Source organism: Nymphaea colorata, chromosome 1, assembly GCF_008831285.2.
Source record: "Nymphaea colorata isolate Beijing-Zhang1983 chromosome 1, ASM883128v2, whole genome shotgun sequence".
Lineage (NCBI taxonomy): Eukaryota > Viridiplantae > Streptophyta > Magnoliopsida > Nymphaeales > Nymphaeaceae > Nymphaea > Nymphaea colorata.
The window spans coordinates 23,008,232-23,032,334 of NC_045138.2; the positions used below are offsets into that span (position 1 = coordinate 23,008,232).

A 24,103-nucleotide genomic window follows, 5' to 3' on the forward strand; every position below is an offset into this window, starting at 1 on the left:
GGAGAGGCCATGCGGTGTTTTAGCCTCCCTAGCGCACAGAATGTCCTGATGAATGACGAGAAGAGGCCAACAACATAGCTCCTTGCGGCGTGGATAAAGGCTGCCCTCGGCCACTATGGTCGGGCGGGGGTAGGCACATCTCAGACCCTCCCCCATAAAATGGAGCCTGCCCTCAGGCTCCTCAAGGGTCGTACCGTAATGCCCTCCTCCTCCGGGATCCCAAAGAAAGTGAACACACTTTCCATGTTTGGTCAAGGCGGTCTCACCTTACACGGTCTCAAACCAACTGCCCACTCTCTTCTTGTTGTTGAAGGGTGGTCTCGTCGGGCCTAAGAGATGGTGGCTCCTCTGGCTGCGGCGTAAGTGGCTAAGTCTGCCATATAACATACTGATTCACCATAATTGCGACAGCCCCACTCGTTGCATTCTTCTAAGAAGGTGTTGGGGATCGGCTTGGAAAGCAAGGTCACCTTGCAAGGGGAACCTAAAAACCTTCAGGCCTGCTACTTCAGAATCTGTCCACGGCAAATCTACCACCGAAGACCAACTCTTACCCCAAGAATCAATTGGAGGGGGGTAATCAAAGTGCTGAAAAATCGACGCCCAGACGAACATGCCAGGACAAGTTTCTATTAAATGAAATTGTGAGTTTCTTCTCTTGAGAGGAGCCTGGTTACACTTGGCGGCAGCCATTGTCGTCTCATCCAAACTTGCCGGATTCATCTTCTACGTGATCTGTTGGCCAGAGTTGCTGATTTTGTGAGTCCTACAGACGAACAACCAGGGGAATGGTGTCGATGGCCATTTCGGAAAGTTCATCTACGTTCTTCCTCCACTGTATTTGCTGAAAACCAAAAGGCGTGTGAGTCTTCCAACCACGTGTGGGCTGAGAGGCGACGATCGGTGACTGAAGGGTAGTGGACGTGCCGAGGCTGATCACAGTGTCGTCTTCCCTACTGCACCATTCGACAGCCAGCGGTGCTTCAGGAGGTAAGTCACTGTTCTCGACGGACTGCCATTGGAGTTTCCCTTCATTTCCAGCAGAAATCCTAATGCTGACGCCGGAGATGCTTCCATCCAATGTGGGATTCGTCTAAGGTAGATCGAGCGATTATTTTTGGACTGAAGGATCAATCGACCGATTGAGGCTAACGGTTCTTGGTGCATTCACCTGACTCTTCATCAGATGTCTAACACCAAGGTTAGATCGCTCTATCGTGCATGAGATCGCTAGATTCCTGTTGCAACGAGTTGATTCATACACTATTGTGTGTCTGTAATGAGGAATCGAGGAGAAATCAAAAGGGAATCAAGCGATTTCCCTCGAAGAACAACCTACTGTTCGGTTCCCTGTTCTATCACCAACCAATCCATGATTAGTTGTAAATCTGAAGCAATCGGGAATTTATTTTGACAAACGGATGCTGGGATCATCTTTCCAACATCCTAACGGTCAATCTGAGCTTTACTTGAGCTAAATCCGTGCCCAAACGAGAGAGAAATCGACCGATGAACAGCATGTTGTTCGGACGTCTGTTCTACCGCCTACCTTTGTCTGATCAGATGGAAATTTGAAGAAATCTGGAGCTCGTTTCGACAAACGGACACTTGCGTCACCTTCCCAACATCTCTACGAAGCTTCTGAAATTGATTTGAGCAAAATCCGATTAGTATCGAGGGAGATATCCTCATTGAACAGATTCAGGCATAAATCCACGGTGATTTCTAGCATTCTTCGCCAAAACGGCGGTAGCGACCCCAAGTTCATGAGAAATTGGGGACACGCATGGATACTACTTCAACGGCCTTCATCAACACAAGATACCACAAGCCTACAACTTTGGAATTTAGATCCATCTATGCCAATAATTGGCGCATGGCCATTCCTTGCCATTTTGATTTAGTTAATTAATCATGCTACTTTTTGTCGCACAATGAATTACCAATGTCTGTTTTCATCAAATTTTGAAGGAAAAAAATGGAAGTGGGGGATCACCTCCTAAAAAAGACTGTGTGGGATTCTTGACGAGAGAAGAAGATGGCATGCAAAATTGTTTCATTCAGCAGATAGCAATAACAAAGCAGAATTTCCACTATATTAAGGCCATGACTTGAGAGCGGAGATTGAAAGAATAAACTTGGATTTGGACAGGGAACACGGTCTATCTCATTACTAAGAACGACTGGAACCACAAGTCTAAAAAACGAAAACTTACTTACGAAGAAGACCTTTTCCGCAAAACTAGGTAACGTCCAAACATGTGGGCGTTCTTGATGATTATTTTTTAAATATAAAAATGGGATGGCAAAAAGCGATTAAAAAAATAATACTTAAAATTTGAATTTGATTATTTACTCTTTCGGATTGCCCGTTCAGTCACTTTAGTTAGTTCAACTATTCATGTAAAATGCAATATGCTAAGGTTTTATGAACCTAAGTCCTTCTATTAATCAATAAATAATTAATTACGTATGACCTTTGTTATTAAGAAGGTAGCTCTGGTTCTTGGAGCGGGAAAGGAATGAGGCTTTCGTTGCTATTTTGAGTGGTAGGATGAAATACGCTTCCTATTTATGATATTTATGATAGTAAATGAAGTAAACCCCAACACGGACTCACATACATATACACAGTTCTCATTAATAAATTAGGACGGCAAAATTAGAAAACCACTTTGATTTTATGAGTGGTTTTCTTGATTGAATAAAGATTGAAGTTTCGCAATTTGTGGGGACAAAAAAAATTCACTTCTTTTTTAGATCTCCATACATGCATTGTGCCTCTCACAAGCCACAAACGAAATGTCGTATTTTCATTTTTCTTATTTTTTGATGTTTTTCTTTGAGATGAAAATAAAACGAAGAATCAATTAACAAAAGGAAGCCTCTTGAAACTGCACTGTTAATTTGATTAGCTGGCAGCAGCTTCTCGTTCTCACCAAGGATGTTAGCATATCTAATTTAGATCCGATATCCAACCAGGCTGCTTGAAGCAAATCGGATATGGAAAAAGAAAAAATTTTGAGATTCGATTAAGAAATCAAATTGGATTTGAAGGTAGGTTAAGAAATGAGATACAATAGGATTCAGGTTCACATTCATATTTGAGTAATATCTAGTTGGAATTGGTCTTGAATTGAAATCAAATTAACTTAGTTTAGATAAATATCTTTGTCTAATGTCCATATATTTAAAACACTGTATTTTGGATTTGGTTATAAGGTCATACTCATATGTCAGATGTGAATCAAGTACCAAATATGGCATAAGTTTTTCTTCACTGGTATTTGAATCAGAATATCTGAACATCGAAAGGGGCATTCAACTCCGATCCAGAGACATCTCTACTTCTCGCCATACTCAGAAGTGGTAAATGACGACATTATTTCATTATTACATGAAAACCAATTTGCATTGACATGGAATCTTTGAGTATAAAATGAAAAGAATACGTATATGCTGATACCAAGCGGTAGACGTAGGTCAATATGTGTGCATCAATTTTGACAAACACCACTGGTGGAAACGACTTTAGAGGTAGGTTGGTAGCATGAATATTTTATCAGTGTCTCATAAATTTGTCTCAAATATTGGAGGAAGTTTGTGGAACAATAATTTTAGTTGTCATTGCTATCAAATAACCCCTTGAAGACGAAGGTGAAAAAGAATGGAAATCAATCGGGTCTTCACATGGCATTGGCGTTGAATTTTTGTATTCAACACAATTCATTTTGTAACGGAATTTCTTGTCCATACATGTATATTAATTTGGTTCTCTCTCTCTCTCTCTCTCTCTCTATATATATATATATATAAACAATTGTTAAAAAGAAAAATTATGCCTAACAGTTTTTACGTATAGAGCTAATATGCACAATTTTTAATATTTGTAAATATGGTTTTGAACTATGGGTATAGTCATAGTGAAGTGCTTAGTTAACGTGCAGTGGTTTAGGTATGAAGGATAGAAAACAGAAACGAGCAATACTTAAAACTCACCGTCCGATGGCTGCCAGGAAGGGATTCATGTGAAACGACATAAGGTTTAAAGCTGCCGATCAAACGATCTTCAAAGGCCTCCGTCTGATGCTAGATATCCGACATTGGGTTCCTTGGATTCGCGAACCCACCAAAGGGGTCGCCCATGCCGGAAATGTTCGTCGCATTCCACCGGCTCTCCTCTGTGGGATACTTGAAGAGAGAGAAGATGACATGTGCAATTGTTTCATTCAGCAGATAGATAGCAGCAACAGAATGAAGATCTCTGATAGCAGAATTTCTGCTATATTAGGTAGGAAGGTCATGACTTGAGAGTGGAGATAGAAAGTATAAACTTGGATTAAGGCAGGCAGCACAGTCTATCTCTGTTTTCTGAATCTATGTCCAGGACTGACAGAGTCTGACTTCTTGTTTTGCTCTTGAATTGTCCTTACGCTAATCATTCTTCTCTCATTTTTTGCTGTACATGAGTTTTCTTTTTTGGCAATAAAAGGGAGTCTTACTCCCCACAATACCTACTGGAACTCAGCATTTAATAATGAATTGCTTAATCAAAGCTCCCTCTGTTCTTCCTCCTCCTTCGGATACAAGAAAATTTTCGACTGTCTTCTCTTGAGAGCAGTAAATCATGGTACCCATCTTCCGTTTTCTTGATTTCCTCTCCCTTTTAGGGGGTTTATGTGTTTTTTGATATGGTTGATCGTCTTCTACATATGCTGCAGTTTTTCTTCTCATACTTCGTGCTGATGTTTAGATCTCTAAGACTACTGCTATACGGTCCGATCAATGGTTGAAAGCTCAATCTGATGAAGATATGAAAAAATCTCTTGATCTTTTTTCTTGAGAAGATACCACAACATCGATATTTTACGAAGGCGCTTTAATATTTCTCAAATTCTTATGCTCTTAGGCCCCATTTGATAGCCGAGGTACAATGAGAGGGGAGGGGAAAAACGGTACGGGCAGGTAAAATTTAACCCGCCCGACTAAAAATGCATCAAACGGGGTGAAATTTACCCTGTTTAACGCAAAAGGGAGCGGGTGGAATTCCACCCACTCGAAAGTCCGAGCTCGCAGCTTGGACTTTCGAGCGGGTGAAATTTCACCCGCTCAAGTATGTTGTTTCGAAGGGCCATTTCACCCTGCTCAACTTCCCTCCGCACCTCCTCCTCCCTCCTGCCTTCTCACCGTCGCACCAGAGGCCTCACCGTCGTTGCTGCGCTGTCGCCTCTCCGCTCCGTGGTCGCCTGTACGCATTCCCCTTTTCTCTCTCTGATGCCTTCCCTTTCTCTCTTGCCCTAAGTTCTTCTTCTCTGGCTTCTCACCGGCAGGGAAGAGAGACGCAGAGACAGGGCAGCATCCGCCACTGCCACAGTTGCCGCTCCTTCCCCTCTACTCCTCTGTTACTGCCCCGTGAGTCTCTGAATATCTCTCTCGCTTCTGCAAGTTATGCCCTTCCCCTTTGTTTATGCCCTTGCTTCTGCAAGTTATCATTTTTCCTGCACTTGAGACTGTTGTGTTTCTTTTTCAAGTTTAACTGCGGATTGAAGGTGCCAAGCTTGATCTGAACTTGTCTTGATATGGTGTAGACTCCAAAATTAGGCAGAGGTCATCCGAGATTGGGCGTTTGATTTGCTGCCCTGTCTCTGCTTTCCTATTTGCAGGCTTGATGTTTTTTCTGCGTAAACATGCACACTTGATGAGAAAAACTTGATTTGCTGCCCTTTTTCATTTGTCTTATGCATGGTTTGAATCACCCGAGAAGATGCTTTTGCGTGGCCTTCGTTTATGCCCCTGTCTATTTCATATGCAACTTTTCTATTAGAAAGCATATGTATTTTTGGTCTCCTTAAATTCACATTGTCTGGTTTGAATTTCATTTTCTTGATCCAAACTAATGAGGGAAAAGAAAGTACACAAACTAGAAGACTTTCTGTTAGTGGGTATTGGAAGACCTTCAGCCTGCATCAACCCAACCAGTTGGTAGACCCTTCTGTCCATCATTGCCATGGAGGATTGATTCTCCTAGTAGTAGCTTAGACAAACTGTTTGATTTTTCATCCCACTTTTTACATCCTCTTCATCAAAACAATTCGCACTGCTTGGACTGGTTGTTGAACCAGCAGCGGCGGTGCTGATAGCAACAGCATGTTGCTATCATGCATTAATTTGCAGCTATGGGTTACACCAACTACTGGTTATGCCACTTCATCCATTAAGCAGGTGTTTGCTAATCTTGCCAAACCTAAATCAAGCCCCAACATGCAAATATGAAGCAAGATGGATAGAAGACAAGAAGTTTGAAGAACGGAAGTGCAGCTACAAATGTTGGATAACTTCTTTTGTGATTGCATGTTTTCTTTTTTGGATACGTATTCATTAAACTTCTGTTTTTCTGGATAGTAGGGAATACACTCTTTTGTGGATTTGTACTCATTAAACTTATGTAGACATGTATTTTTGTGGGTATAACTTTGTTATTGTTATAAATTTTATTTCGACAACTATATTGCACTGTTGGATGTCATGGTTTTAACTGTTTTTTTTTAAACATAAATCTGTTGTCGGTAACTTGTGCATCTTGTTGTTTTCTGGATGGTAAAGAATACACCCTCAACATTTTGTTCTTGTTGTTTTCTGGTTGGTAGGGAATACACACTAAACATTTTGTTGTTTTGGAAAATCATCTGCCAATTTCATCCTGTAATTTTTTCCAAAAAAATTTACCATGATAAATTTACCGCGTTAATTTCACCCGCCCATCAAACGGGCCCTTAATGAATATTGGCTACAACATTATGAGATGCATAAGGACGTTTTTGATGCCCTTGAAGGGAAAGAATGGATTACAACATGTAAATGTATCTATAACTGTATAGCACTGAAAAGAACCAAAAACTTCATAGATGCGCTCTTTCACATAAAAATCAGGTAATTGTTATTTATGAGATTATGATTCAACTATGTTTTTCCAAGGTCTTCATTACTAAGCCTTCCACTTTCCAACTTCGACTGAATAACTCCGCAGCCTGATGATACAATTAAGGTTGGACATCAGGTCGGGCCGGGTCAACCCAAAGCTCTACAATGTTGGTTTCGGGCTGGTCCCAAGTCCTTGTCAGCAGCCCAAGCCCGTCCTGCTTAGTTATCAGGTTGGACTCGGCCGTCCACTTTATCCTCATTGAGTACCTGGTTTGATGTTCACTCATATTTGACACTGTTAATATCACACATTTTAATATTATAGAAATCCTTAGTGACATACCAAAACTTTCTAAAGATGTCATAAGTGAAACCTGAACAGTTTTTAAGGGTGTCATTAGTGCCATATAAAGAGTTTGTAAGGGAATCATTGACGATGCACTAAAAATGTTGGGTCATTGAATCCCGTCTTGTCAAAGGGATGATTTTGGAACTATCAATCTAAAGAGGAAGCGTTCCAAACAACAAAAAAGTAAAAATTAAGTAGCAACGGTTGGACTTCTCATGACAAAACAATTCATATTTATGTAGTGCACATATAATGTGTTCAATTATTTAATGTTGCGAACTCTGTCGACCAAAGTCAAGTGATGGTTAGGGAGAGGTGTGACTAGCGACCTCTTTAGGGAAAAAAAAAATGAGTCGTTCTATACAAAGTTTAAAACTCTTTAAGAAAGTAATCAATTTCCTTCAGTAATTAAGGTTATCTAGCGCAAAGATAGGTGGGTCTCTGTAGGGCATGTGCCCCATGAAGCTATTTTGAAACCTTAAATTTATAGTTGAATTTAGGCAGATCTGAGTTCAGTTATATGGAGCAGCCTCATGAAACTCGGATCACTGCCCCTTAAACCTAGGTAGACTTGGTTGTTAACAATATATTTAGTGTACCATAAAAAAAAAACCATCTTCCATAATATATTGATGAAATGTCAGTCGACCTAATTGACACCCCTTAAGAAGTAGTATTATATATATATATATATATATGAACATATATATGAACATATATAAAAATATTTCCAGACATCATATACAGGTTGGTGGCCGATTAGTAAATTATATTAATTCTAAGTACAAGGTAATGCTTGTCCCAAATTGTAAATTTATGCGTAACGTCAAAGGGAAGGGTTTTATTCCATCCAGCCCAAGTTGGGGAAAACTTAGCTTAGCCAACCATTAATTTAGTGCATTTTCCTGCTAGTTTAATTGACATGTTGCAAAATAAACAAGAAGATGCTGCCCTTCTGTGCAACATATATCGCATATGGAAGTGACGGTTCTCGTCAACAAAGTCATTTTCAAGTTTTTTTTCTTTACGAAACCTTATTACTTGAGTTCAAATTGATTGTGGTAGGCAAATTTTCAGCGTGAAAAGATGTGGAATCTATTTTTTATGGGCAGTGTTCTCCTTGCTGCTTGGAAATTTAAAACAACAACTCAAAAAGTATAAGTTCAACACATCATGTATAATATGCTTGCCTGGTTGGTTAGTCTTCGTATGAAAAACCTTCCGGCGGCCTCCCTTTCCCACTAAAATTATATATATATATATATATATATATATATATATATATATATATATGCAAGAGAGAAAGAGAGAGAGAGAGAGAGATTTCAAGACAGGGATGACCTAGTTAGTGACCTTATTTAATTAATAAATCTGGCGTATCATAAGTGATTTGCCTTTTATATTGTTCTGTATGAGTTAAGATAAAAGAAAATACTTGAATGTGGTGTACATCTCTAAAGATAAATAAAAAATGTTATATTTGGTAAACCAAGACCAAAATTGGTCCTTCTCTTGGTTTCAATACAATAATGTAAATGAATGAGCTGATGAAGTCAAGGCATTGCTTTCTAATACAACTTGTGAAACCTCTTTTTTATCACAATAACATAAAATTCAATTTAAAAAATCATGTCGATGGTTGGGTTTCATTTCCAATGGAAGCTTGTACGGAGATAGGTCCTGACCTTTATGACTGGTTCAAGCATTCTGGTTTTTAGTTGGTTTATAAAGTTTTGGATTTAAATTGGCACATTTCGTTGGTTCATAAGATTTTACAATCTACATATAAGGCCAAATTTGCTTTCAATAAAATTATCTTATGCATTCTTTGGGTAGTTTTTCTATTGTTGAACATTATGCATGTGTCTACATGAAAATTTGGAATATGGATTTAATCATGTGGATGAATAAGTCAATTCATGCATTATGCCACCAAAGTGACCTCTATTTTGTGGATTTACTTGTTTGGAATATTAGATGAGCTATTGTTAACTCATTTTGTTTTGGAGCTATAAGAGGTAGATGTAAAGGTAACATTTCTCATTGGTAATATTGATGAAAAGATAATGAGGTGCAACCAGAAATCTTTTACAGGAAATTGTTTACAAACTAAAGAAATTCCATCTATAGTCAAAATGAAGCTTTCCATCTATCATAAGTTTCATCAAATCATGATCTCATTTAATTTTGAGATGAATTTGGTTAATGAATGTGTGCACTGTAAGTTTTATAAGCATAAACATATTTTTCTAATTTTGTATGTCGATGACATTTTACTTACTGATATAATATATGCTTATTGCAAGAAACCAAGAGATTTCTCATAGCAGAACTTGAAAATTTTCACCCACAAGTACACATATATTAAAGTTTTTCTGCTGAATATAGTTTTTGGTTTAGTTCCATTATATACGTGCTTATGTCTTCTGGTCTTCATATGATACTAAGGCAGAACATGTTGAGAATAGACATGACTTGATCCATTGCATGTTAGTGTCATGTCACAAATTCATGTGTGTTCCATACAATTGGTCAGGCTTATATATGTGATTAATAGGACTAGGTTTAGTCCAATGTTAATGTGATTATAGAGGATATTGATTAAAATAACACTTTGGAAGATAGCGGATTCAAGCTTATAAATTCATCATGCAATGTAGAATCATATTAATAACACACTTAGCCTATATATGAGATTATTGGAATCTATTTGTAGGACTGCAAATTATTGACATAATACAAATGTGTCCCTATTGAATCATCAAAAGAATATAAAATATATTGTGTGCGAAAGCTTACCTAGCGTTATTTTATTCTTAAAATAGCCTTCCATAACCTTTACGTTAGAAATAACATTATCTTTGAGAAACTTATTGATAGCATATGTCTATCGTGACTATTATCATACATTTACAACGACTTTTTAGATCAGCCATCATAAGATCCAAAATCTATATCCGATATTCACACATCAAATTATCCATGTCATAAAGAAGGGAATCATACCAAATGCGATTGATCAAAACTGTGAATTTATTCTTTAGACCATAAGGCATAAACAAATAATAATACATGCAAGCCCACAAATAGATTCCAACAGCTAGCATTTCCTTTATTAAATCGGTCATGTCAGGGACATTGCACATCAATTAAAGCAACCTCTTAAACAAACATTGATGGAATTAATTTGTGGATAATCATCTTGCTGCTATAGTGTTTGATCACTATATATATATAGTGATCAAACACTACAGCAACAAGATGATTATCTTACTTTTACAATTATGTTGAAGCAAGTCAGAATCCGATGGTACGCCTTTCTTTTGTTTCTTGTATTGAAAAGAGCCTCACGAAACCCATTTATTTAATCTTTTGAGAAGGGCCGCTAGTTTCTTTGGAACTTAATTTCAGTCAAGGACCCGTTCATAAAAATTTTTGTTGTGCTAAATAAAATGAACAAGCAAAACATATTGTTAACTAAAACGAACATATATAGAACGCTCGATACCAATAGTTCCAAAGTATATATCATCTTCTAATATTAAAATAACAAAGACTGCACTTAGAATAGAAATTTAGCTAAAACCCACTGTCAGTTTTACAACTTATACCTGTAGAACAGGTCTCTTCTAAGTAGGGATGTCAATATATCCAATTTGAATAGGATATTTGATCGTTCTGCTTCGAAAAAATAGGATATGAAAAAAAATTTAATCTCCGATTAAGAATCGGATCGAATTCAAATATACATGAATATCTGATCGGATTCAGATACGATTTCGACAAACATCATGTAGATAATGCTAGTAAATTTTGAAAATTGGCAAAATCTGGTTTAAAATTCAGATTCAGATATAAATATAAAGATGAGATTCGGATATGACATTTCTTTATTCGAATCCGAATATGTTAAGATCCAAAAAGGTGGATATAATTAAGGATATATTCGATCCGAATATGATCCGTTGACATCCCTAGTTCTAAGTAATGTCCGCCCTTGGCAGGGGCAAAGCCAAAAAAATTTCGCTAAGGAGCATTGTGTGTAAAATTTTGAATTTTCAAGGAGCACTACCATGTAAATAAAAAAATGTTTTGAAAAATATTAACATAAAAATATAATTTTTTTTTTGGCTTTGATGCAAAACTTTTTTTTCATAGGATACTAAATATATAGTTAATCAATTTTAGTTGGCCTTGGGTCAATAGCAGGGTATCGTAGGCTGCTTTATATAACTGCACCCAACTCCCAAGTCCACTGAAATCCAACATATAAATTCAAAGTTTCAAATTAACTTGGTAGGGCATACGCCCCCACAGAGCCCCCCACCTAATTTGGCCCCTAACTTTATGTGAGCAATTACCTACAAGTAGTAACATACACTTTCCTCTACCCCTCTCCACTTCTTTCTTTAACCTGCAAATGCAGTGGGCTGCTGCAACTTTTCTCAGTTTCGTGTTTGATTCCTCCTGATCCAATCGGTTCCCCAGCGCCGATCACGTTACCCCACCACGGACTGACTGGACTTGTAAAAAGGGAGAGAGAAGCCAGCTCAGGGCGAGCAGAAAATCTGACCGTTTGAAGCCTGCCGTCCTGCTGTCCCCCACCTCCTCGCCCTCTTCTGTCCCGCCTCCACCGTGGGCTCCACGTCCGATCGCTACAGCGCAAGACTCTGCCAAGGAGCGAGAAGACAACAGATCAGATCTTTGTGGCTCGGCCCGATCTCCACGTGACTGGCTGTCTCAAAATAATACGGCGACCCACTTGACGCTATGACTAGGAACGTAAGTGGGTCGCTTTGGTTGGCCGTCCAGGACGTCCTGTCTCGGTTTTATTGACTCATTAGTTTTAAAATGAAATTATGTCAGTTATAATTGGAATTCTAATTTGTGTTCAGATCTGATGAAAATCTTGGCATCTTGCTCGATTATACATGAAAGTCAGATGATTTTTCCGCTCGATTCTAATTTGGTTTCAAAATTTCAAGTCTAAGTTTTGGTTTAATCAAGCATGAGTCTACGTCAAAAATTTCAATTAAATCGCTTACCTAGAAGGAAAGGGAGAGAACTTGCCAGCTGCCAATGTCCTACTAGTCTCTAAACTATTCAATCAAAATAATAATAATCTGGCCGAGCCAGTTTGCTTTGCTAATTGAGCATATTGCCTATTGTTTATGGAGTCATACCTATGTTTTATTTATTTTTTAAATTTTAAAAATAATATAATATAGATCAAACTACTATTACAGGAAGTAAGCAAATTCTTAGCTGAAACCAATACAGTTTGTATTGACCAATGCACTTGGTTGTAGCTTTTGAAAAGTGGATACGCTCATTGTTCTTTCTCATCTTCTGCAACAACTGGCACGCACCATTTCTTTCCTACTACATGAGCTGATCTACTTTCCTGAGAAGAAAGAGCTTGTCGTTGACAAAGACCAGCCACTCCTTAGATGATTTCACTTGTCCGCTCTCATAAAATGTTTAGACCATGTAAATTCATCCAAAAGATCGTAAAAGATGAAGCTCTGCTGCTCAATTCTCTGCTTTAATCTTACCCTTGCCACCAAACAGTCTCCGGTGATGTGAAGAGAAGAAAAGTAAGAGGAGTGACCGGACAAGATGCTTGATACCACGAACATTTCAATGTTCTTGCATCAAATCAAACATAGCTGTTCCACCCAATTTGGCACCACCAGAGAGAAAGAGAGAGAGCATATCTGCTTTTCTGAAGCCCACATGCTGTTGTTTTAATGAGGAAGAATGTTGGAAATGAATTCAATCCTTGAACCTCAATTTCACAAAGGCATTCAACAGGAAAAAGTAAAGAAAAATCAAAGATCATTTGTTCCAAAAAATTACAGATGTCGACTGTTCACTACGGCGGAAAATCGCGGATACGGGCGGTGGATGACAGAGTTGCGTAGACCTCGTCCATGGATGCGTTTCCTTGAAAAATCAGGCAGTGAGGAGAGCAGATCGATTTCACCGGGCTTCATACTTGGTTCTTAGGAAGCACAATTGGTCATCCTGCAAGAGTCGTCGTCAATGGAGAGATGATGATTGATCACTTCTTGTCGCTCCTCCAAGCATAGAGCAGGAGGGAGAAGCCGGAGTTTGGGCTGCCCCAACTCTGGTTGCTCGACTCACTGAAGCTCCCAGCCCACTGCAACACCGAGCTCGCCGACTCCGTGGACCTCGAGGACACGCTCTTTCTCAGCAGCTTCTTCTCCGGCCCCTTCACCACCAACTCCGGCCACACCCCTCCCAGTGCCACCCCGCCGCCGCTGCCGCCCCCGGCCTGAAAGATAAAGACGGCGTGACCACCACCGTTGAAGAGCCAATTGTAGACGTCCCAGAATATCTCCACCGTCGACCCGTCGACGACCACCCTCTGGTTCCCCCGAAACTTCCACGCCAGCTTCTTCACCGCCAACACCGATTTCCCGTCCACCCGCACCACCAGCTTCGCCTCTTTCCCCTCCCCGCCGCTGCATTCTATGCCGATCTCGTGCTCGCGGCCTGTCCCGCCGAATCGGGCGGTGGTGGCGTAATTCCGCCGGCCGAACACGTGTTCCCGCCGGGAGACGAGAGCGGAAGGGGAGGGGTCGGGAAGGTCCGCCACCTCGGCGTGGCGGAGCGCCTCATCGGGCATGTCGCCGAGCAGGAGCGCGGCCCTTCCGGCGGTGACGACACAGAGGTAGAAGTTGCGGGTGGGCTCGGGACCGTGGTCGAATCGGGCTCGCGCGAAGCTCCAGAAGAGGTTGGCATGGGCGAGAGGCTTGGACCCGCGCTTGGGGCGGAAGAGCCGGAGAGGAGAAGGAGGGGAAATGTCGATGGTGAAGGCGGAGCCGTCGAGGTGGACCGTAAGAGAATGGCCGAGCAGGGTCTTGGACCAGGTGAGAGTGAGAAGGGAAGGGTGGTTCTGCTGCCCCCCGCCGCTGCTGCCATCCTGCTGCTGGAGGTGGTAGATACAGGTGATGAGGTTCTGCGACTTGTTCATATTCTTGCTGTTAGACGTGGTGGGCTCGGCGTCTGGTGCGCTGAAGCACGTCGGGGAGAAGGGTCCGATCATTTCTTCTACCTCTGCACTTCCTCCTCCTTCAGTTACTCCTCCTCCATTGAATCGATCGATGGGATGATATGAGGGTGGAGGAAGCGTCTTTGTTTCTGTTGCAGGGGGCGGTGGCTAGCTGCTCAGTATTTGTTTATTACAAAGAGCCAACAGCCCCTCCTGCCTTAGGATGATGATGACGATGATGGGCAGCTTTGGATCCTGAGACTCTCTTTTTGTTGGGAAGAAGGTTAGAGAGAGAAGGAGGGAGAGCATGTGAGGGTGGGGTTTCTTAGCTTGATTTGCGGGAACGCCAGGAAGTAAAGTGTCGAGACAGTTTGTATCTCACTGTGAGCTGGTCTCCATTGTCGCTGTTCTCTCTCTCTCTCTTATATATATATATATATATATATATATATATATATATATATATATATATACGCGTTCATACGTATGATCAATTATATGAGGGAATTGAACTTCGTTCCCTGAAAGCGAACGCGCTATCCAGCTGACCGCATGTCAAAAGTTCAGTTAATTTATAAGCATTCTTTTGAATGATATATATATCATTTGGCTCAAGGAAAAAAAATTGATGCTAAATTCAATTAAATTGCGACTTAAAACCATCCTACTGATGAGTTGCAATGTTTTTTAAATCAGTCTGAATCAGGCCATTTTAATCCAAAATTTAAGTAGCAAATTGATTTGATTCATGAGACGGTACATGGGTGTCTTATAGATGTCATAAACTTCGTTCTTATTAGTTTTTGTGCATTGTTAATTTTTTTCCTAATTACTATTACTATTATTATTTTTAATATAATAACCATAACTGATTCAGCAGAAGTATTGAATTGGAAAATTTGGTTCCATTTCCAATTTTTTACAACGGTGTTTCCTACTAATGAAATGTGAGGGAGGTTTCTGTTTTACAAGGTGACATCAGCCGTAGTCAGCCTCATCCTTCATTATTAAAGCAAAGCGTCCGTCATTTTGCAAGGTCAGCGGTGGACAATGCGTATGGTAAATATTGCTACCCACGTAGCAAGAAAAATATTGGCTTCTCCATATTCTTCTCTTCCACAATAAATCAAGCGAGCTCGCTAAGGGTAGCCACTCGTAGGGCTGCACAATGAGCCCCGCCAATTCAGACTCGACTTGAACTCATTCGAAAAAACTTCGCACGTGCTCAACCTGTTTATAAACGAGCTGAGTCGAGCTTACAATGATACTCGAAACGATAAACGAATCGAGTTTGAGTTTCTGAAACTCGCCTCGTTTATATTTGACTCGACTCGCAAACCGGTACTCTATATAATATTACCAAAAATGGTTTCACAAGTTATGCGAGTTAACGCCTAAATGAGTTAAATGGGTTAAACGAGTCAATCGAGCTCGATTTTGTATATTCGAGTAGAGCTCGAACTTGAGTTTGCTATAAGGAGCTCGAGCTCGAGTTTTTTGAGTTGAGCCAAGTTGGAGCTGGCCAAGCTCGGGCTCGATTTGGCTCGTGTGCAGCCCTAGCCACTCACTTACTTCTAAGGGTTAAGGGTATCCTTGAATTTTTTTGTTTGGCAACCATACAAGGGCAAGTTGCCGCTGAGTAAGTTGGCACAACAAATAACAACTTCCTGCGTTACAAAAAGAGAGACACTGATGTGCACAAGCTGAAGCGTTGATGAGATATTACATTGAGGCACCGAAAACATTCATTTTAGCAGTAGTAAGACATTGTTATTGCTTATGAATCTGCCTAAAAAATTGAAGCAGATTCACGAAACATTGGAACAAGTGTTTTATGAATCTGTCTCATTTTTGAAGCAGATCTATGAAACGTTGTCAAACTTACTCTCTATGATATGGGAGGAAAGGTAGAGAGGCTTCGGCTCTCTTTGCCATGTTGTAGGATGAAATATTCTTTCTACTCATCCAATGGTCCTACATGTCATCCGCATAAAAGCTTTAGATCATTTTTTTTTTATATAGATCACAGACTTTCAGACATCCCAAGGTTCAACTTGGGTGCGATGGAGGCTGGTTGCCTCTCTGTTTACCTCCTTATTCAATTCAATTCCATAAAATAAATAGTGGAAAAGGGGCAGACAACTTTGATTTTTTGGGGTTTAGTTTACTTTTTAATATATCTGGCATCAGCTTGATTCACAAATGTTACTTCTTTAAATTGTAAGATTACGCGACACTTTAATTGACGAGTGTCATGCTTTGCACTTGAGTTATGAAGCAGTGAACGTTACTTCTTTAAACTGTAAAATTATGCGACACTTTAATTGACGAGTGTCATGCTCTGCACTTGAGTTACGAAGCAGCTGCGTTACACCCGAGCAGTAGAAAGAAAGGGGAATAGGTTTGGAGAGTCAATTTGAGCATGAATGGACGTAGCTTGGCTAGATTGGAAAATCTGAAGCTGCCGAAATAAGCAGATGAGCCAGAATACATGGCGAGGGCAATCTACATTGAACGTTGACCTTAAACTCGGTAGCAGAACTGAAGAAGGTTGGGTAACAGCTCTTTGGATGTTCAATTTTGGCAGCCAGCATGATTTGCCGGCTGCTCAATTGGCAACAGCTTTCGCTCCACGAGAGACGGTAGGATTGCCGATTGTCTTCTTTACGACCATGTATAGTTTCCATCTAAACTCTATAGAAAAAGGACACTTGAAAATTTAGCCCCATTCTATTCATTTCTCTTATGATTCGGTTCAACTAACTTAATTCTTAGACTAGTTTTCCTTCTCCTCTTTTCTTTACCTCTCTCTCACCTACTTTCTCTCCTTCTTCATTTTAATTTATTTCTCCTTTTAACAACCATTTGGTAGATCCTAGAAAAGATAGACACTAGAAAATTCAATTTTGTTTTCAGGCTAGTTTTATAGATTTTTTCAGTTCCCCCTTTCCTTGCTTCTCTCTCTCCTCACAACACTTATATATATATATATATATATATATATATATATATAACAAATACGACTAACCCATTAAGAGATTTTGATTTATATAGTTCAAAGTATTAAAAGATAAAATCAATTTATTACACATGGTAATAATGCCAATCGCCTGCCCGAGACACATGAAAAATGAATCCTAGCTACATCTAGCACTGTCCAAAATCACCGTAATTAATGCACAAGAATCATCTCTTTAATACTACACCTTTCATGCACAAACATCAGGCCATGTCGTGCATTAATTTCTCCTTCTAAGTGTAGGAGTTATCTCCTTTAGATAACTGGAGTTCTTATTTTTAAGTTTTTAAGGGTACCAATATGTAAACGAATAAAATTTTCTTAAAATATCAATATGCAAACATGAATTTTTTGTGGGTTTGTGTGGGCAATTGTCAACACGGTGATTGCACCTGCCTCCGCCCCTGCTGTCAGGTAGCCTTTATTGAAGTCATATTTTGGCCTATAAATACTTGTTTCCTCTCAAAAACGTTGATCAATAAACAGATCAAAGAACCCTTCTTCATTGGAGAGCACTTGTCATGCTTTGTACTTTCATTCCTTTCAATCCCCCTTTTAAGGAGAAGAAAATGAAATTGTGACCTACGAGGGACCGTCGCCTGAATGGGAGGCTAAACTTTTTTCATTCCTTTGCCCTCGATGTTTAGAGCTGCTTTAGGACCTGAGTGGTCATATGAAGGCTAAACTTTCTTCGTCCCTTTGCCTCCGGTGTTTAAAGTTGCTTTAGGACCTGAGTGGTCATATGGAGACTAAACTTTCTCCATTCCTTTGCCTTCTGTGTTTAGAGATGCTTTAAGACCAGAGTGGTCATATGCTGTATTCTTCAACTCATACATGCCATCATTTGTAATTCAAATGAATAGCATCTATGGAAATCTAACTAAGAACGTGTCGACAAATGCACCACTAGGCAGACCGCTTCTCTCGAAGCAACAGGATTGTGAATGAGAGACTCGTTAGAGCAGCTCTAAGGCCTTGAAAGATTATGGAAACTCAACAGCTTTCCTGTCCACAAAATAACATCAATATGTTACATACGGTAAGAGGCCTTACATTGATGTCACAAAATAACATCAATATGTTACATACGGTAAGGCCATATATAATACCTGCATTAGATACCAAAATAAAAAAAAAATAAAGAAAAGAAAATAAATCCTTACACAACAATAGGAAAAGCAAAATTGATGTTTCTTTGATTACTTTTCTTTAAAATATTGAGTTATTTGATGTTATGAAAATCCTTCGTTTCAGCTGAATGTGATGCCTAATCATCGCGCCCATCAAACTAACAAAAAGAAAAAGGAACAAAGAGGAAAAGTAGGTGAGAAAGTTAAGGGAAAAAAAAAAAGAAATTAGAAAATAAGATTAGTTGAAGTTGTGTTTACACACACCACCGAGGGTTAGCTGGCGTAAGAAAAAGATCGCCGCAAAATCTATGGTTTCAACAGTGTTCTCTTGAAAGTTTTAGAAAGCCAGAAAACTAAGACAGCCAATTTCTAAAACTTTGTCAAATCCTATTCATAATGTTGATTTTCATGATTTGTTTTTGAAATTTTCTAATTAAAATTTGCATGCATCTATAAGTAATTGGACTATAAACTTCTCATGGAAGTTGTGCAGGCAAAATAAAATCTTCCTTCCTCTCACCACTAGGGGGGGAGGGGGTTTCTGGATCTCCCTTAAAAGAAAGTAAAAAAATTACATACAAATTTTAAAAAATTTCATTTGGTTATATATAAAAATTTTGAAAAATGTTATTTTGACCCATGTTAAAACGTAGAAACTTTACTTCATCCATTTTTCAGTTTATATATATATATATATAAAATGGATGGGTATTCGCACATCCGTCCAAGAGCATGCGTTGGTAAACGTTATCGGGACCTGATCAGATCGTGATGCCCCAAGTCCCCAAAATTCCCCATTTTGAACCACAACGCCAAGATATTAAAATATAAAAGATATCAGTTGTAAATGACCAAAAAAAAAAAAAAAAAGTGACAGAAAAGGATATCTATTCATACATGGATAAATTTTGACCCTTGGGATTTTACAATATGAAATTATGCGTCTTCACTGGCAGACCTACCTATCCCCTATAAATTATTAAAAATGTAGGTGGGTTGGGCTATGGCATCTTCACCACATTGTACAGCTTTAGGCCAGAAGATGGAAGATGCCTTCCTCAATTAATGGCCAATTATACTAACCATCATCTGCCGGGCGGGCCCCTTACATCTCTTGCCTCTTCACATGATTCTTCTCCACACCAACTTAAAAAACAAAAAAAAATAGTGGTTCGGGTCACCCGATCAACGCCAATTTGGACAAGAATTTCGGCTGGTTGAGTTTGCTGTTGCAAATGAAACCGATTGGGATATTAGGATTTGGGTTCAATCATTGTTTGATACAAGCTTGATCACCGGCTTTGAGGGGTATAACGTAGTTGGTTGAGCTTAGGATGTCAACAGATCACATTGGAATCCGATAAACCCGTAAGTCCTTAACTATATCTGTTTTTTTTTATATTCACATATTTGAATTTTTATACAAACAAAAAAGAAAAAAGAGTCACATCTAAATCCAAATCTGAAATCAAATTTTACAATCCAAATCTGATCTAAATTCAAATTTTACATTCGTATATGAATCTGAATCCAAACTTTGAACCAAATTTGGTCGAATTTCAAAATGTTAGAGTATTAAATATATGATACTTATTTAAAAATAAATCAAATCTGAATCCACATCTAAATTTGATTGGACATTTATGTATATCTAAATCTAAATCCGATTCGATGTGATTTCTTAAATCTGAATCTGATATGATTTCTTAATATTTATTTGGCATAGTTCAGTTGGATGTCTGGTCTAAATCAGATATATTGACATTTGTAATTGGGTTAAGGGCATGTGAAAATGCATGTCCCTAGCTAGATTCCTATTAGCACTATACTTTTGCAGTTTAAGATAATCAAGTACAGTACTTAAGTTTAAGGGTACACCACTGCTATTAATGCAACCTAAAAGTAAAAGAATTGAGCGCCCTTCGGGCCTCTCTTTCAAGCGGTGGGTTGTAGTGGCATAGCCACATGGTGGCTGGTGCGGGCAGTTGCCCACACCAGCCTCACAAAATTAGTTTAATATATTTGATTGTTATACATGTAAGTGCCCCAAAGAAATTATAGGTATTGAATGAGTGCCCACACCAGAAAAAATTTCTGGCTCCGCTAGTGGTGCTTGTTAATGTCTTGCTCACCTAAAACAAAAATTTAAATGCGGATAAGCATTAATGTTGGTAGTGAATATTAGGGAGGTGCATGGCTGATAAAAGCTTGGTTCCTGGTTTTGAGAAGGTGTAGGACAAAGTTGATTAAAGAGAAGGAATTAGGATCGCAGGTAGGTGAGGTATCTGCTTTCGGTGGAAAGAATCATCTGAGAAGGAAGATGAAAAGAAGAAGAAGGCAAAAGCAGTGATTGCCTTGGCAGCATTAGGGCAATGGGAGAGTTGGCACCAACCAACCCAAGGATGGCGGCCCTCGCTGTGTGCCCTTTGCTTCTGCTCATTGTTCTTGCCTTGTCCCTTTGTGAATGCTGCTTTCCTTCTCTGTCTCTCTGCTTTCAATATTTTAAATGCGTTTTTGGTATCTTGCGGTTACGTTGTTAAAAAAGTTTGTTGGTCCGTTCAGCTGCGTCAGAAACCTTTTTGTGCATGTTGACAGCTGGTGATAAGTGATACCTTTGCCAGTATGTGTATTCGTTCGCTTGCATAAATATATAATTTTTGTTATGACGTATCAGTCTCTTACCGGCCGTCATCCACGGTACTGGCCTCTCGGACGTGAAATATTGCATACATATTATATATATATATATATATATATATATATATTAAAATCGGCCGTCCAATTTCTACAGGCAGATGTTTTTATATTTTATGACAACAATTGATTGACCACAGTTTTTAGTCACAAAATATACCATTTGTGATTATTTTTAATGTTGCAAAATAAAAAAATTATCCCGTTTTTTAGCGATGGTATTCAAGCTAATATAGCACCATGCTTTGGTTAATTTTGTAAATTACACAATCAATTATCATGATCAGAAGACACATCATCCTTGAGGAATCTTGAGTGGTTAGCTTTCAAAAACTCCACATAACAATTAGATTGGGAATGTATGGCTTTGGAGATGTTTGTAAATGCAAAATACTTGGAGCGAAGCATGACAGGGGTGGGAAACAATATATCTGCCAACTAAAGTGTCACATATCCATCATTTGTTGTCAACATGAATGATGCATGTCCACATGAATCAAATTAGCAACCGGCTTTTCACCAGTCCGTCAATCCGACCAGCTACGCTACACCCTTTAGGGCCTCAGCTAAAATTGGAGAATGGTCTGACTTACATTTGCGGAGTTATTAAACAAATATGGTGAATCTAAAAGGACACCCAGGGCGGCCAGTTGATCTCACTCCCAAATGAGAACACAATGTGATTTTCTCACCTTCCTCAACTTGCACGTCAGTAGTTTCCTTTTTGCATGACAAAGAGTTAATGACTCAAAGATTCAAAATGAAAGCTAGCCGCCTATCAGGCGCCCCTCATCTATTGCACCAACCCCCTTGGAAACATCACAGTAACTTAGTAACTTATTGAATCTCAGACTTAAAACCCACTGAGATGCAACCATTGCCTTGTTCTTAGCACCACAAAGATCTCTTTTTCCTTCATTTTACATAGTTTCAAATTAGGACTTAAATCACCATGGGCCTGGCGTCACTAACAGGGAAGGAGGCCTGGACCCTCCGAAAACTGGTAGGCACTAATTGTTAGGTCTTTTCAGATCTGATTGCGTTTTTGGCTCCGCCCCGGATTTAATCTGCATGCCCAATTAATGCCTCCTTTTCGTTACCTTGTTATAAAGCATATGCCCCAGGACTGGCATTAGCCTGTGTTCGGTTTTGGATCTGATCTAAACTTAATAAGTTCGTTTCCTGATCCAAAACACTTTCTGATATAAACATGGCCTCTGAATTTTTACTTGAAGCATGCAATTATCAAGATTCGAACGTTAGACCACTCGGCTTTATATTTCAATGCATTATGCATCAGCTTTCATGAAATTCCATCATGATATCAATCTGATAAATCATTCTTACTTGCTTACTTGCTGATTCTCAATACATCACAAACTATTAACTCCTCCGAACTCTTTAAGGAACTTCTGGATTTTTCATAATTTTCATATAGCGTCTCATGTTTCCTAAATTTAGCTGGAACGTGCTAGAATCAAGGAAAATCTTTTAGCTGCTCATTAATGACACGGTATTCACTTCGAATGTTGGGAAATGGGAAATATCTTATTAATTAATGTTCCCACTATCGTATTGATTAAATCAAGATCATAGGATTAATTAAAAATTTAAAACTTTTGGTTATAGTATTTTTTTTAGGGTGAGTGGTTCATTCCCTGTACAGAGGCCACTATCCCTCATCTTTGCTTGTTCCCTGAGTTTTCACAGAGCATGCTTTAAAACCTTTTACGGTTTAGAAAAAAAGTGCATTAGAATGTAACAGTAACCAGGAGCGGAGGGAGGGGGGCCACCCGGGCCATGGCCTGGGTGAGCCCAAGAAATTTTCTTTTTTTTTTTTTTTACATTGAAAAAATCAAATTTTTTTAGTTTGGCCCGACCGGTCGCTCCTCGTCGCTCCTCTTAGCCCGACTTTGGTCCGGCCCGCAAATCGTCTTGGCCGACCCTAGAAAAAATCTTGGCTCCGTCCCTGACAGTAACCACTTCAAGGCTCGAACTTGAGTTCTACCACCTTGCCACCTAATATGCTACCACTTCTAAGGGTTTTTTTGACTAATAGTTAAGCTATCACAACATCATTACTATTGTTCATGATTTTGAGTTTATCTCAAGCAATGAAGTCCTCTCATTACTCCAATGCTTGGCTCCACTCGCCTGAAACCGCATAACAAGCTGAAAGTTCATACATTTTGCTGAGAAAATGTTGAAAATTATGCATGGGCTACACCTTACTCATACATTTTGCTGAGAAAATGTTGAAAATTATGCATGGGCTACACCTTACCCTTGTCAAAAAATTCCATCCATGAGATTCAAAACTTTCAAGAAAAAAAGGGAGTTCATGGATCTTCTATCAGCTTCTAGATCTCAAACAGACTTGTCAATACCATATTTTAGCCATCGTCCCTAAGTCACATGGATGCCGGAGATTGATTCCGGTACCGGTGTCAACACGCCAACACGGTGACATGTGTCAACACGGCAACATGAGTACAAGGACACACCGTGATACTTTGGATTAGACCTAGGTCAGACTTGATCCAAAACACATTAAACATTTTTTCTTTTAAACAAAATAGATGAATTTTTGTGGGCGTTTATGTGTGTGTATATATATACATATAGTATTATTAGTATTACTGTACTCACATTTTCTAAAATTTTTATACCCGTACTCTTTGTCGTACCATACCTCATACCATGCCCATATCCATGTGGCTTAGGACCATACCTGTACCTCTTGGAGGGCATGGTCCTCGTGTTAAATTATATGAAATGGGTCCAACACGTAGGTAAGATACTTTATGAAATTGCTCAAACAAAAGTTGTAAACATATGAGACAGTTTTGGACCGAAAATAATTACAATGAATTGCGACTCCACCTGAGTGAATTTTGGATCCGATCGTTATGTAAAGTTTGGCATGTGGAATTAGGTTCCACACATGGACAATGGAGACATATATATATATA

At 39.1% G+C, this 24,103-nt stretch overlaps 1 protein-coding gene across 1 annotated transcript; it reads right to left on the minus strand.

Annotated features, from left to right (window-relative positions):
* Nucleotides 1-13,033: 13,033 nt before the first annotated feature.
* LOC116250958 (uncharacterized) lies at nucleotides 13,034-14,684 on the minus strand. The gene has a single exon (XM_031624974.2). It carries the CDS (start codon nucleotides 14,340-14,342, stop codon nucleotides 13,335-13,337), a length of 1,008 nt encoding a protein of 335 aa, XP_031480834.1. The 5' UTR covers nucleotides 14,343-14,684; the 3' UTR covers nucleotides 13,034-13,334.
* Nucleotides 14,685-24,103: the final 9,419 nt, after the last annotated feature.

Bases quoted from the DNA above. Each gene is read 5' to 3' on its own strand.
- LOC116250958 (XM_031624974.2), bottom strand. From the start codon at position 14,342: ATGATCGGACCCTTCTCCCCGACGTGCTTCAGCGCACCAGACGCCGAG.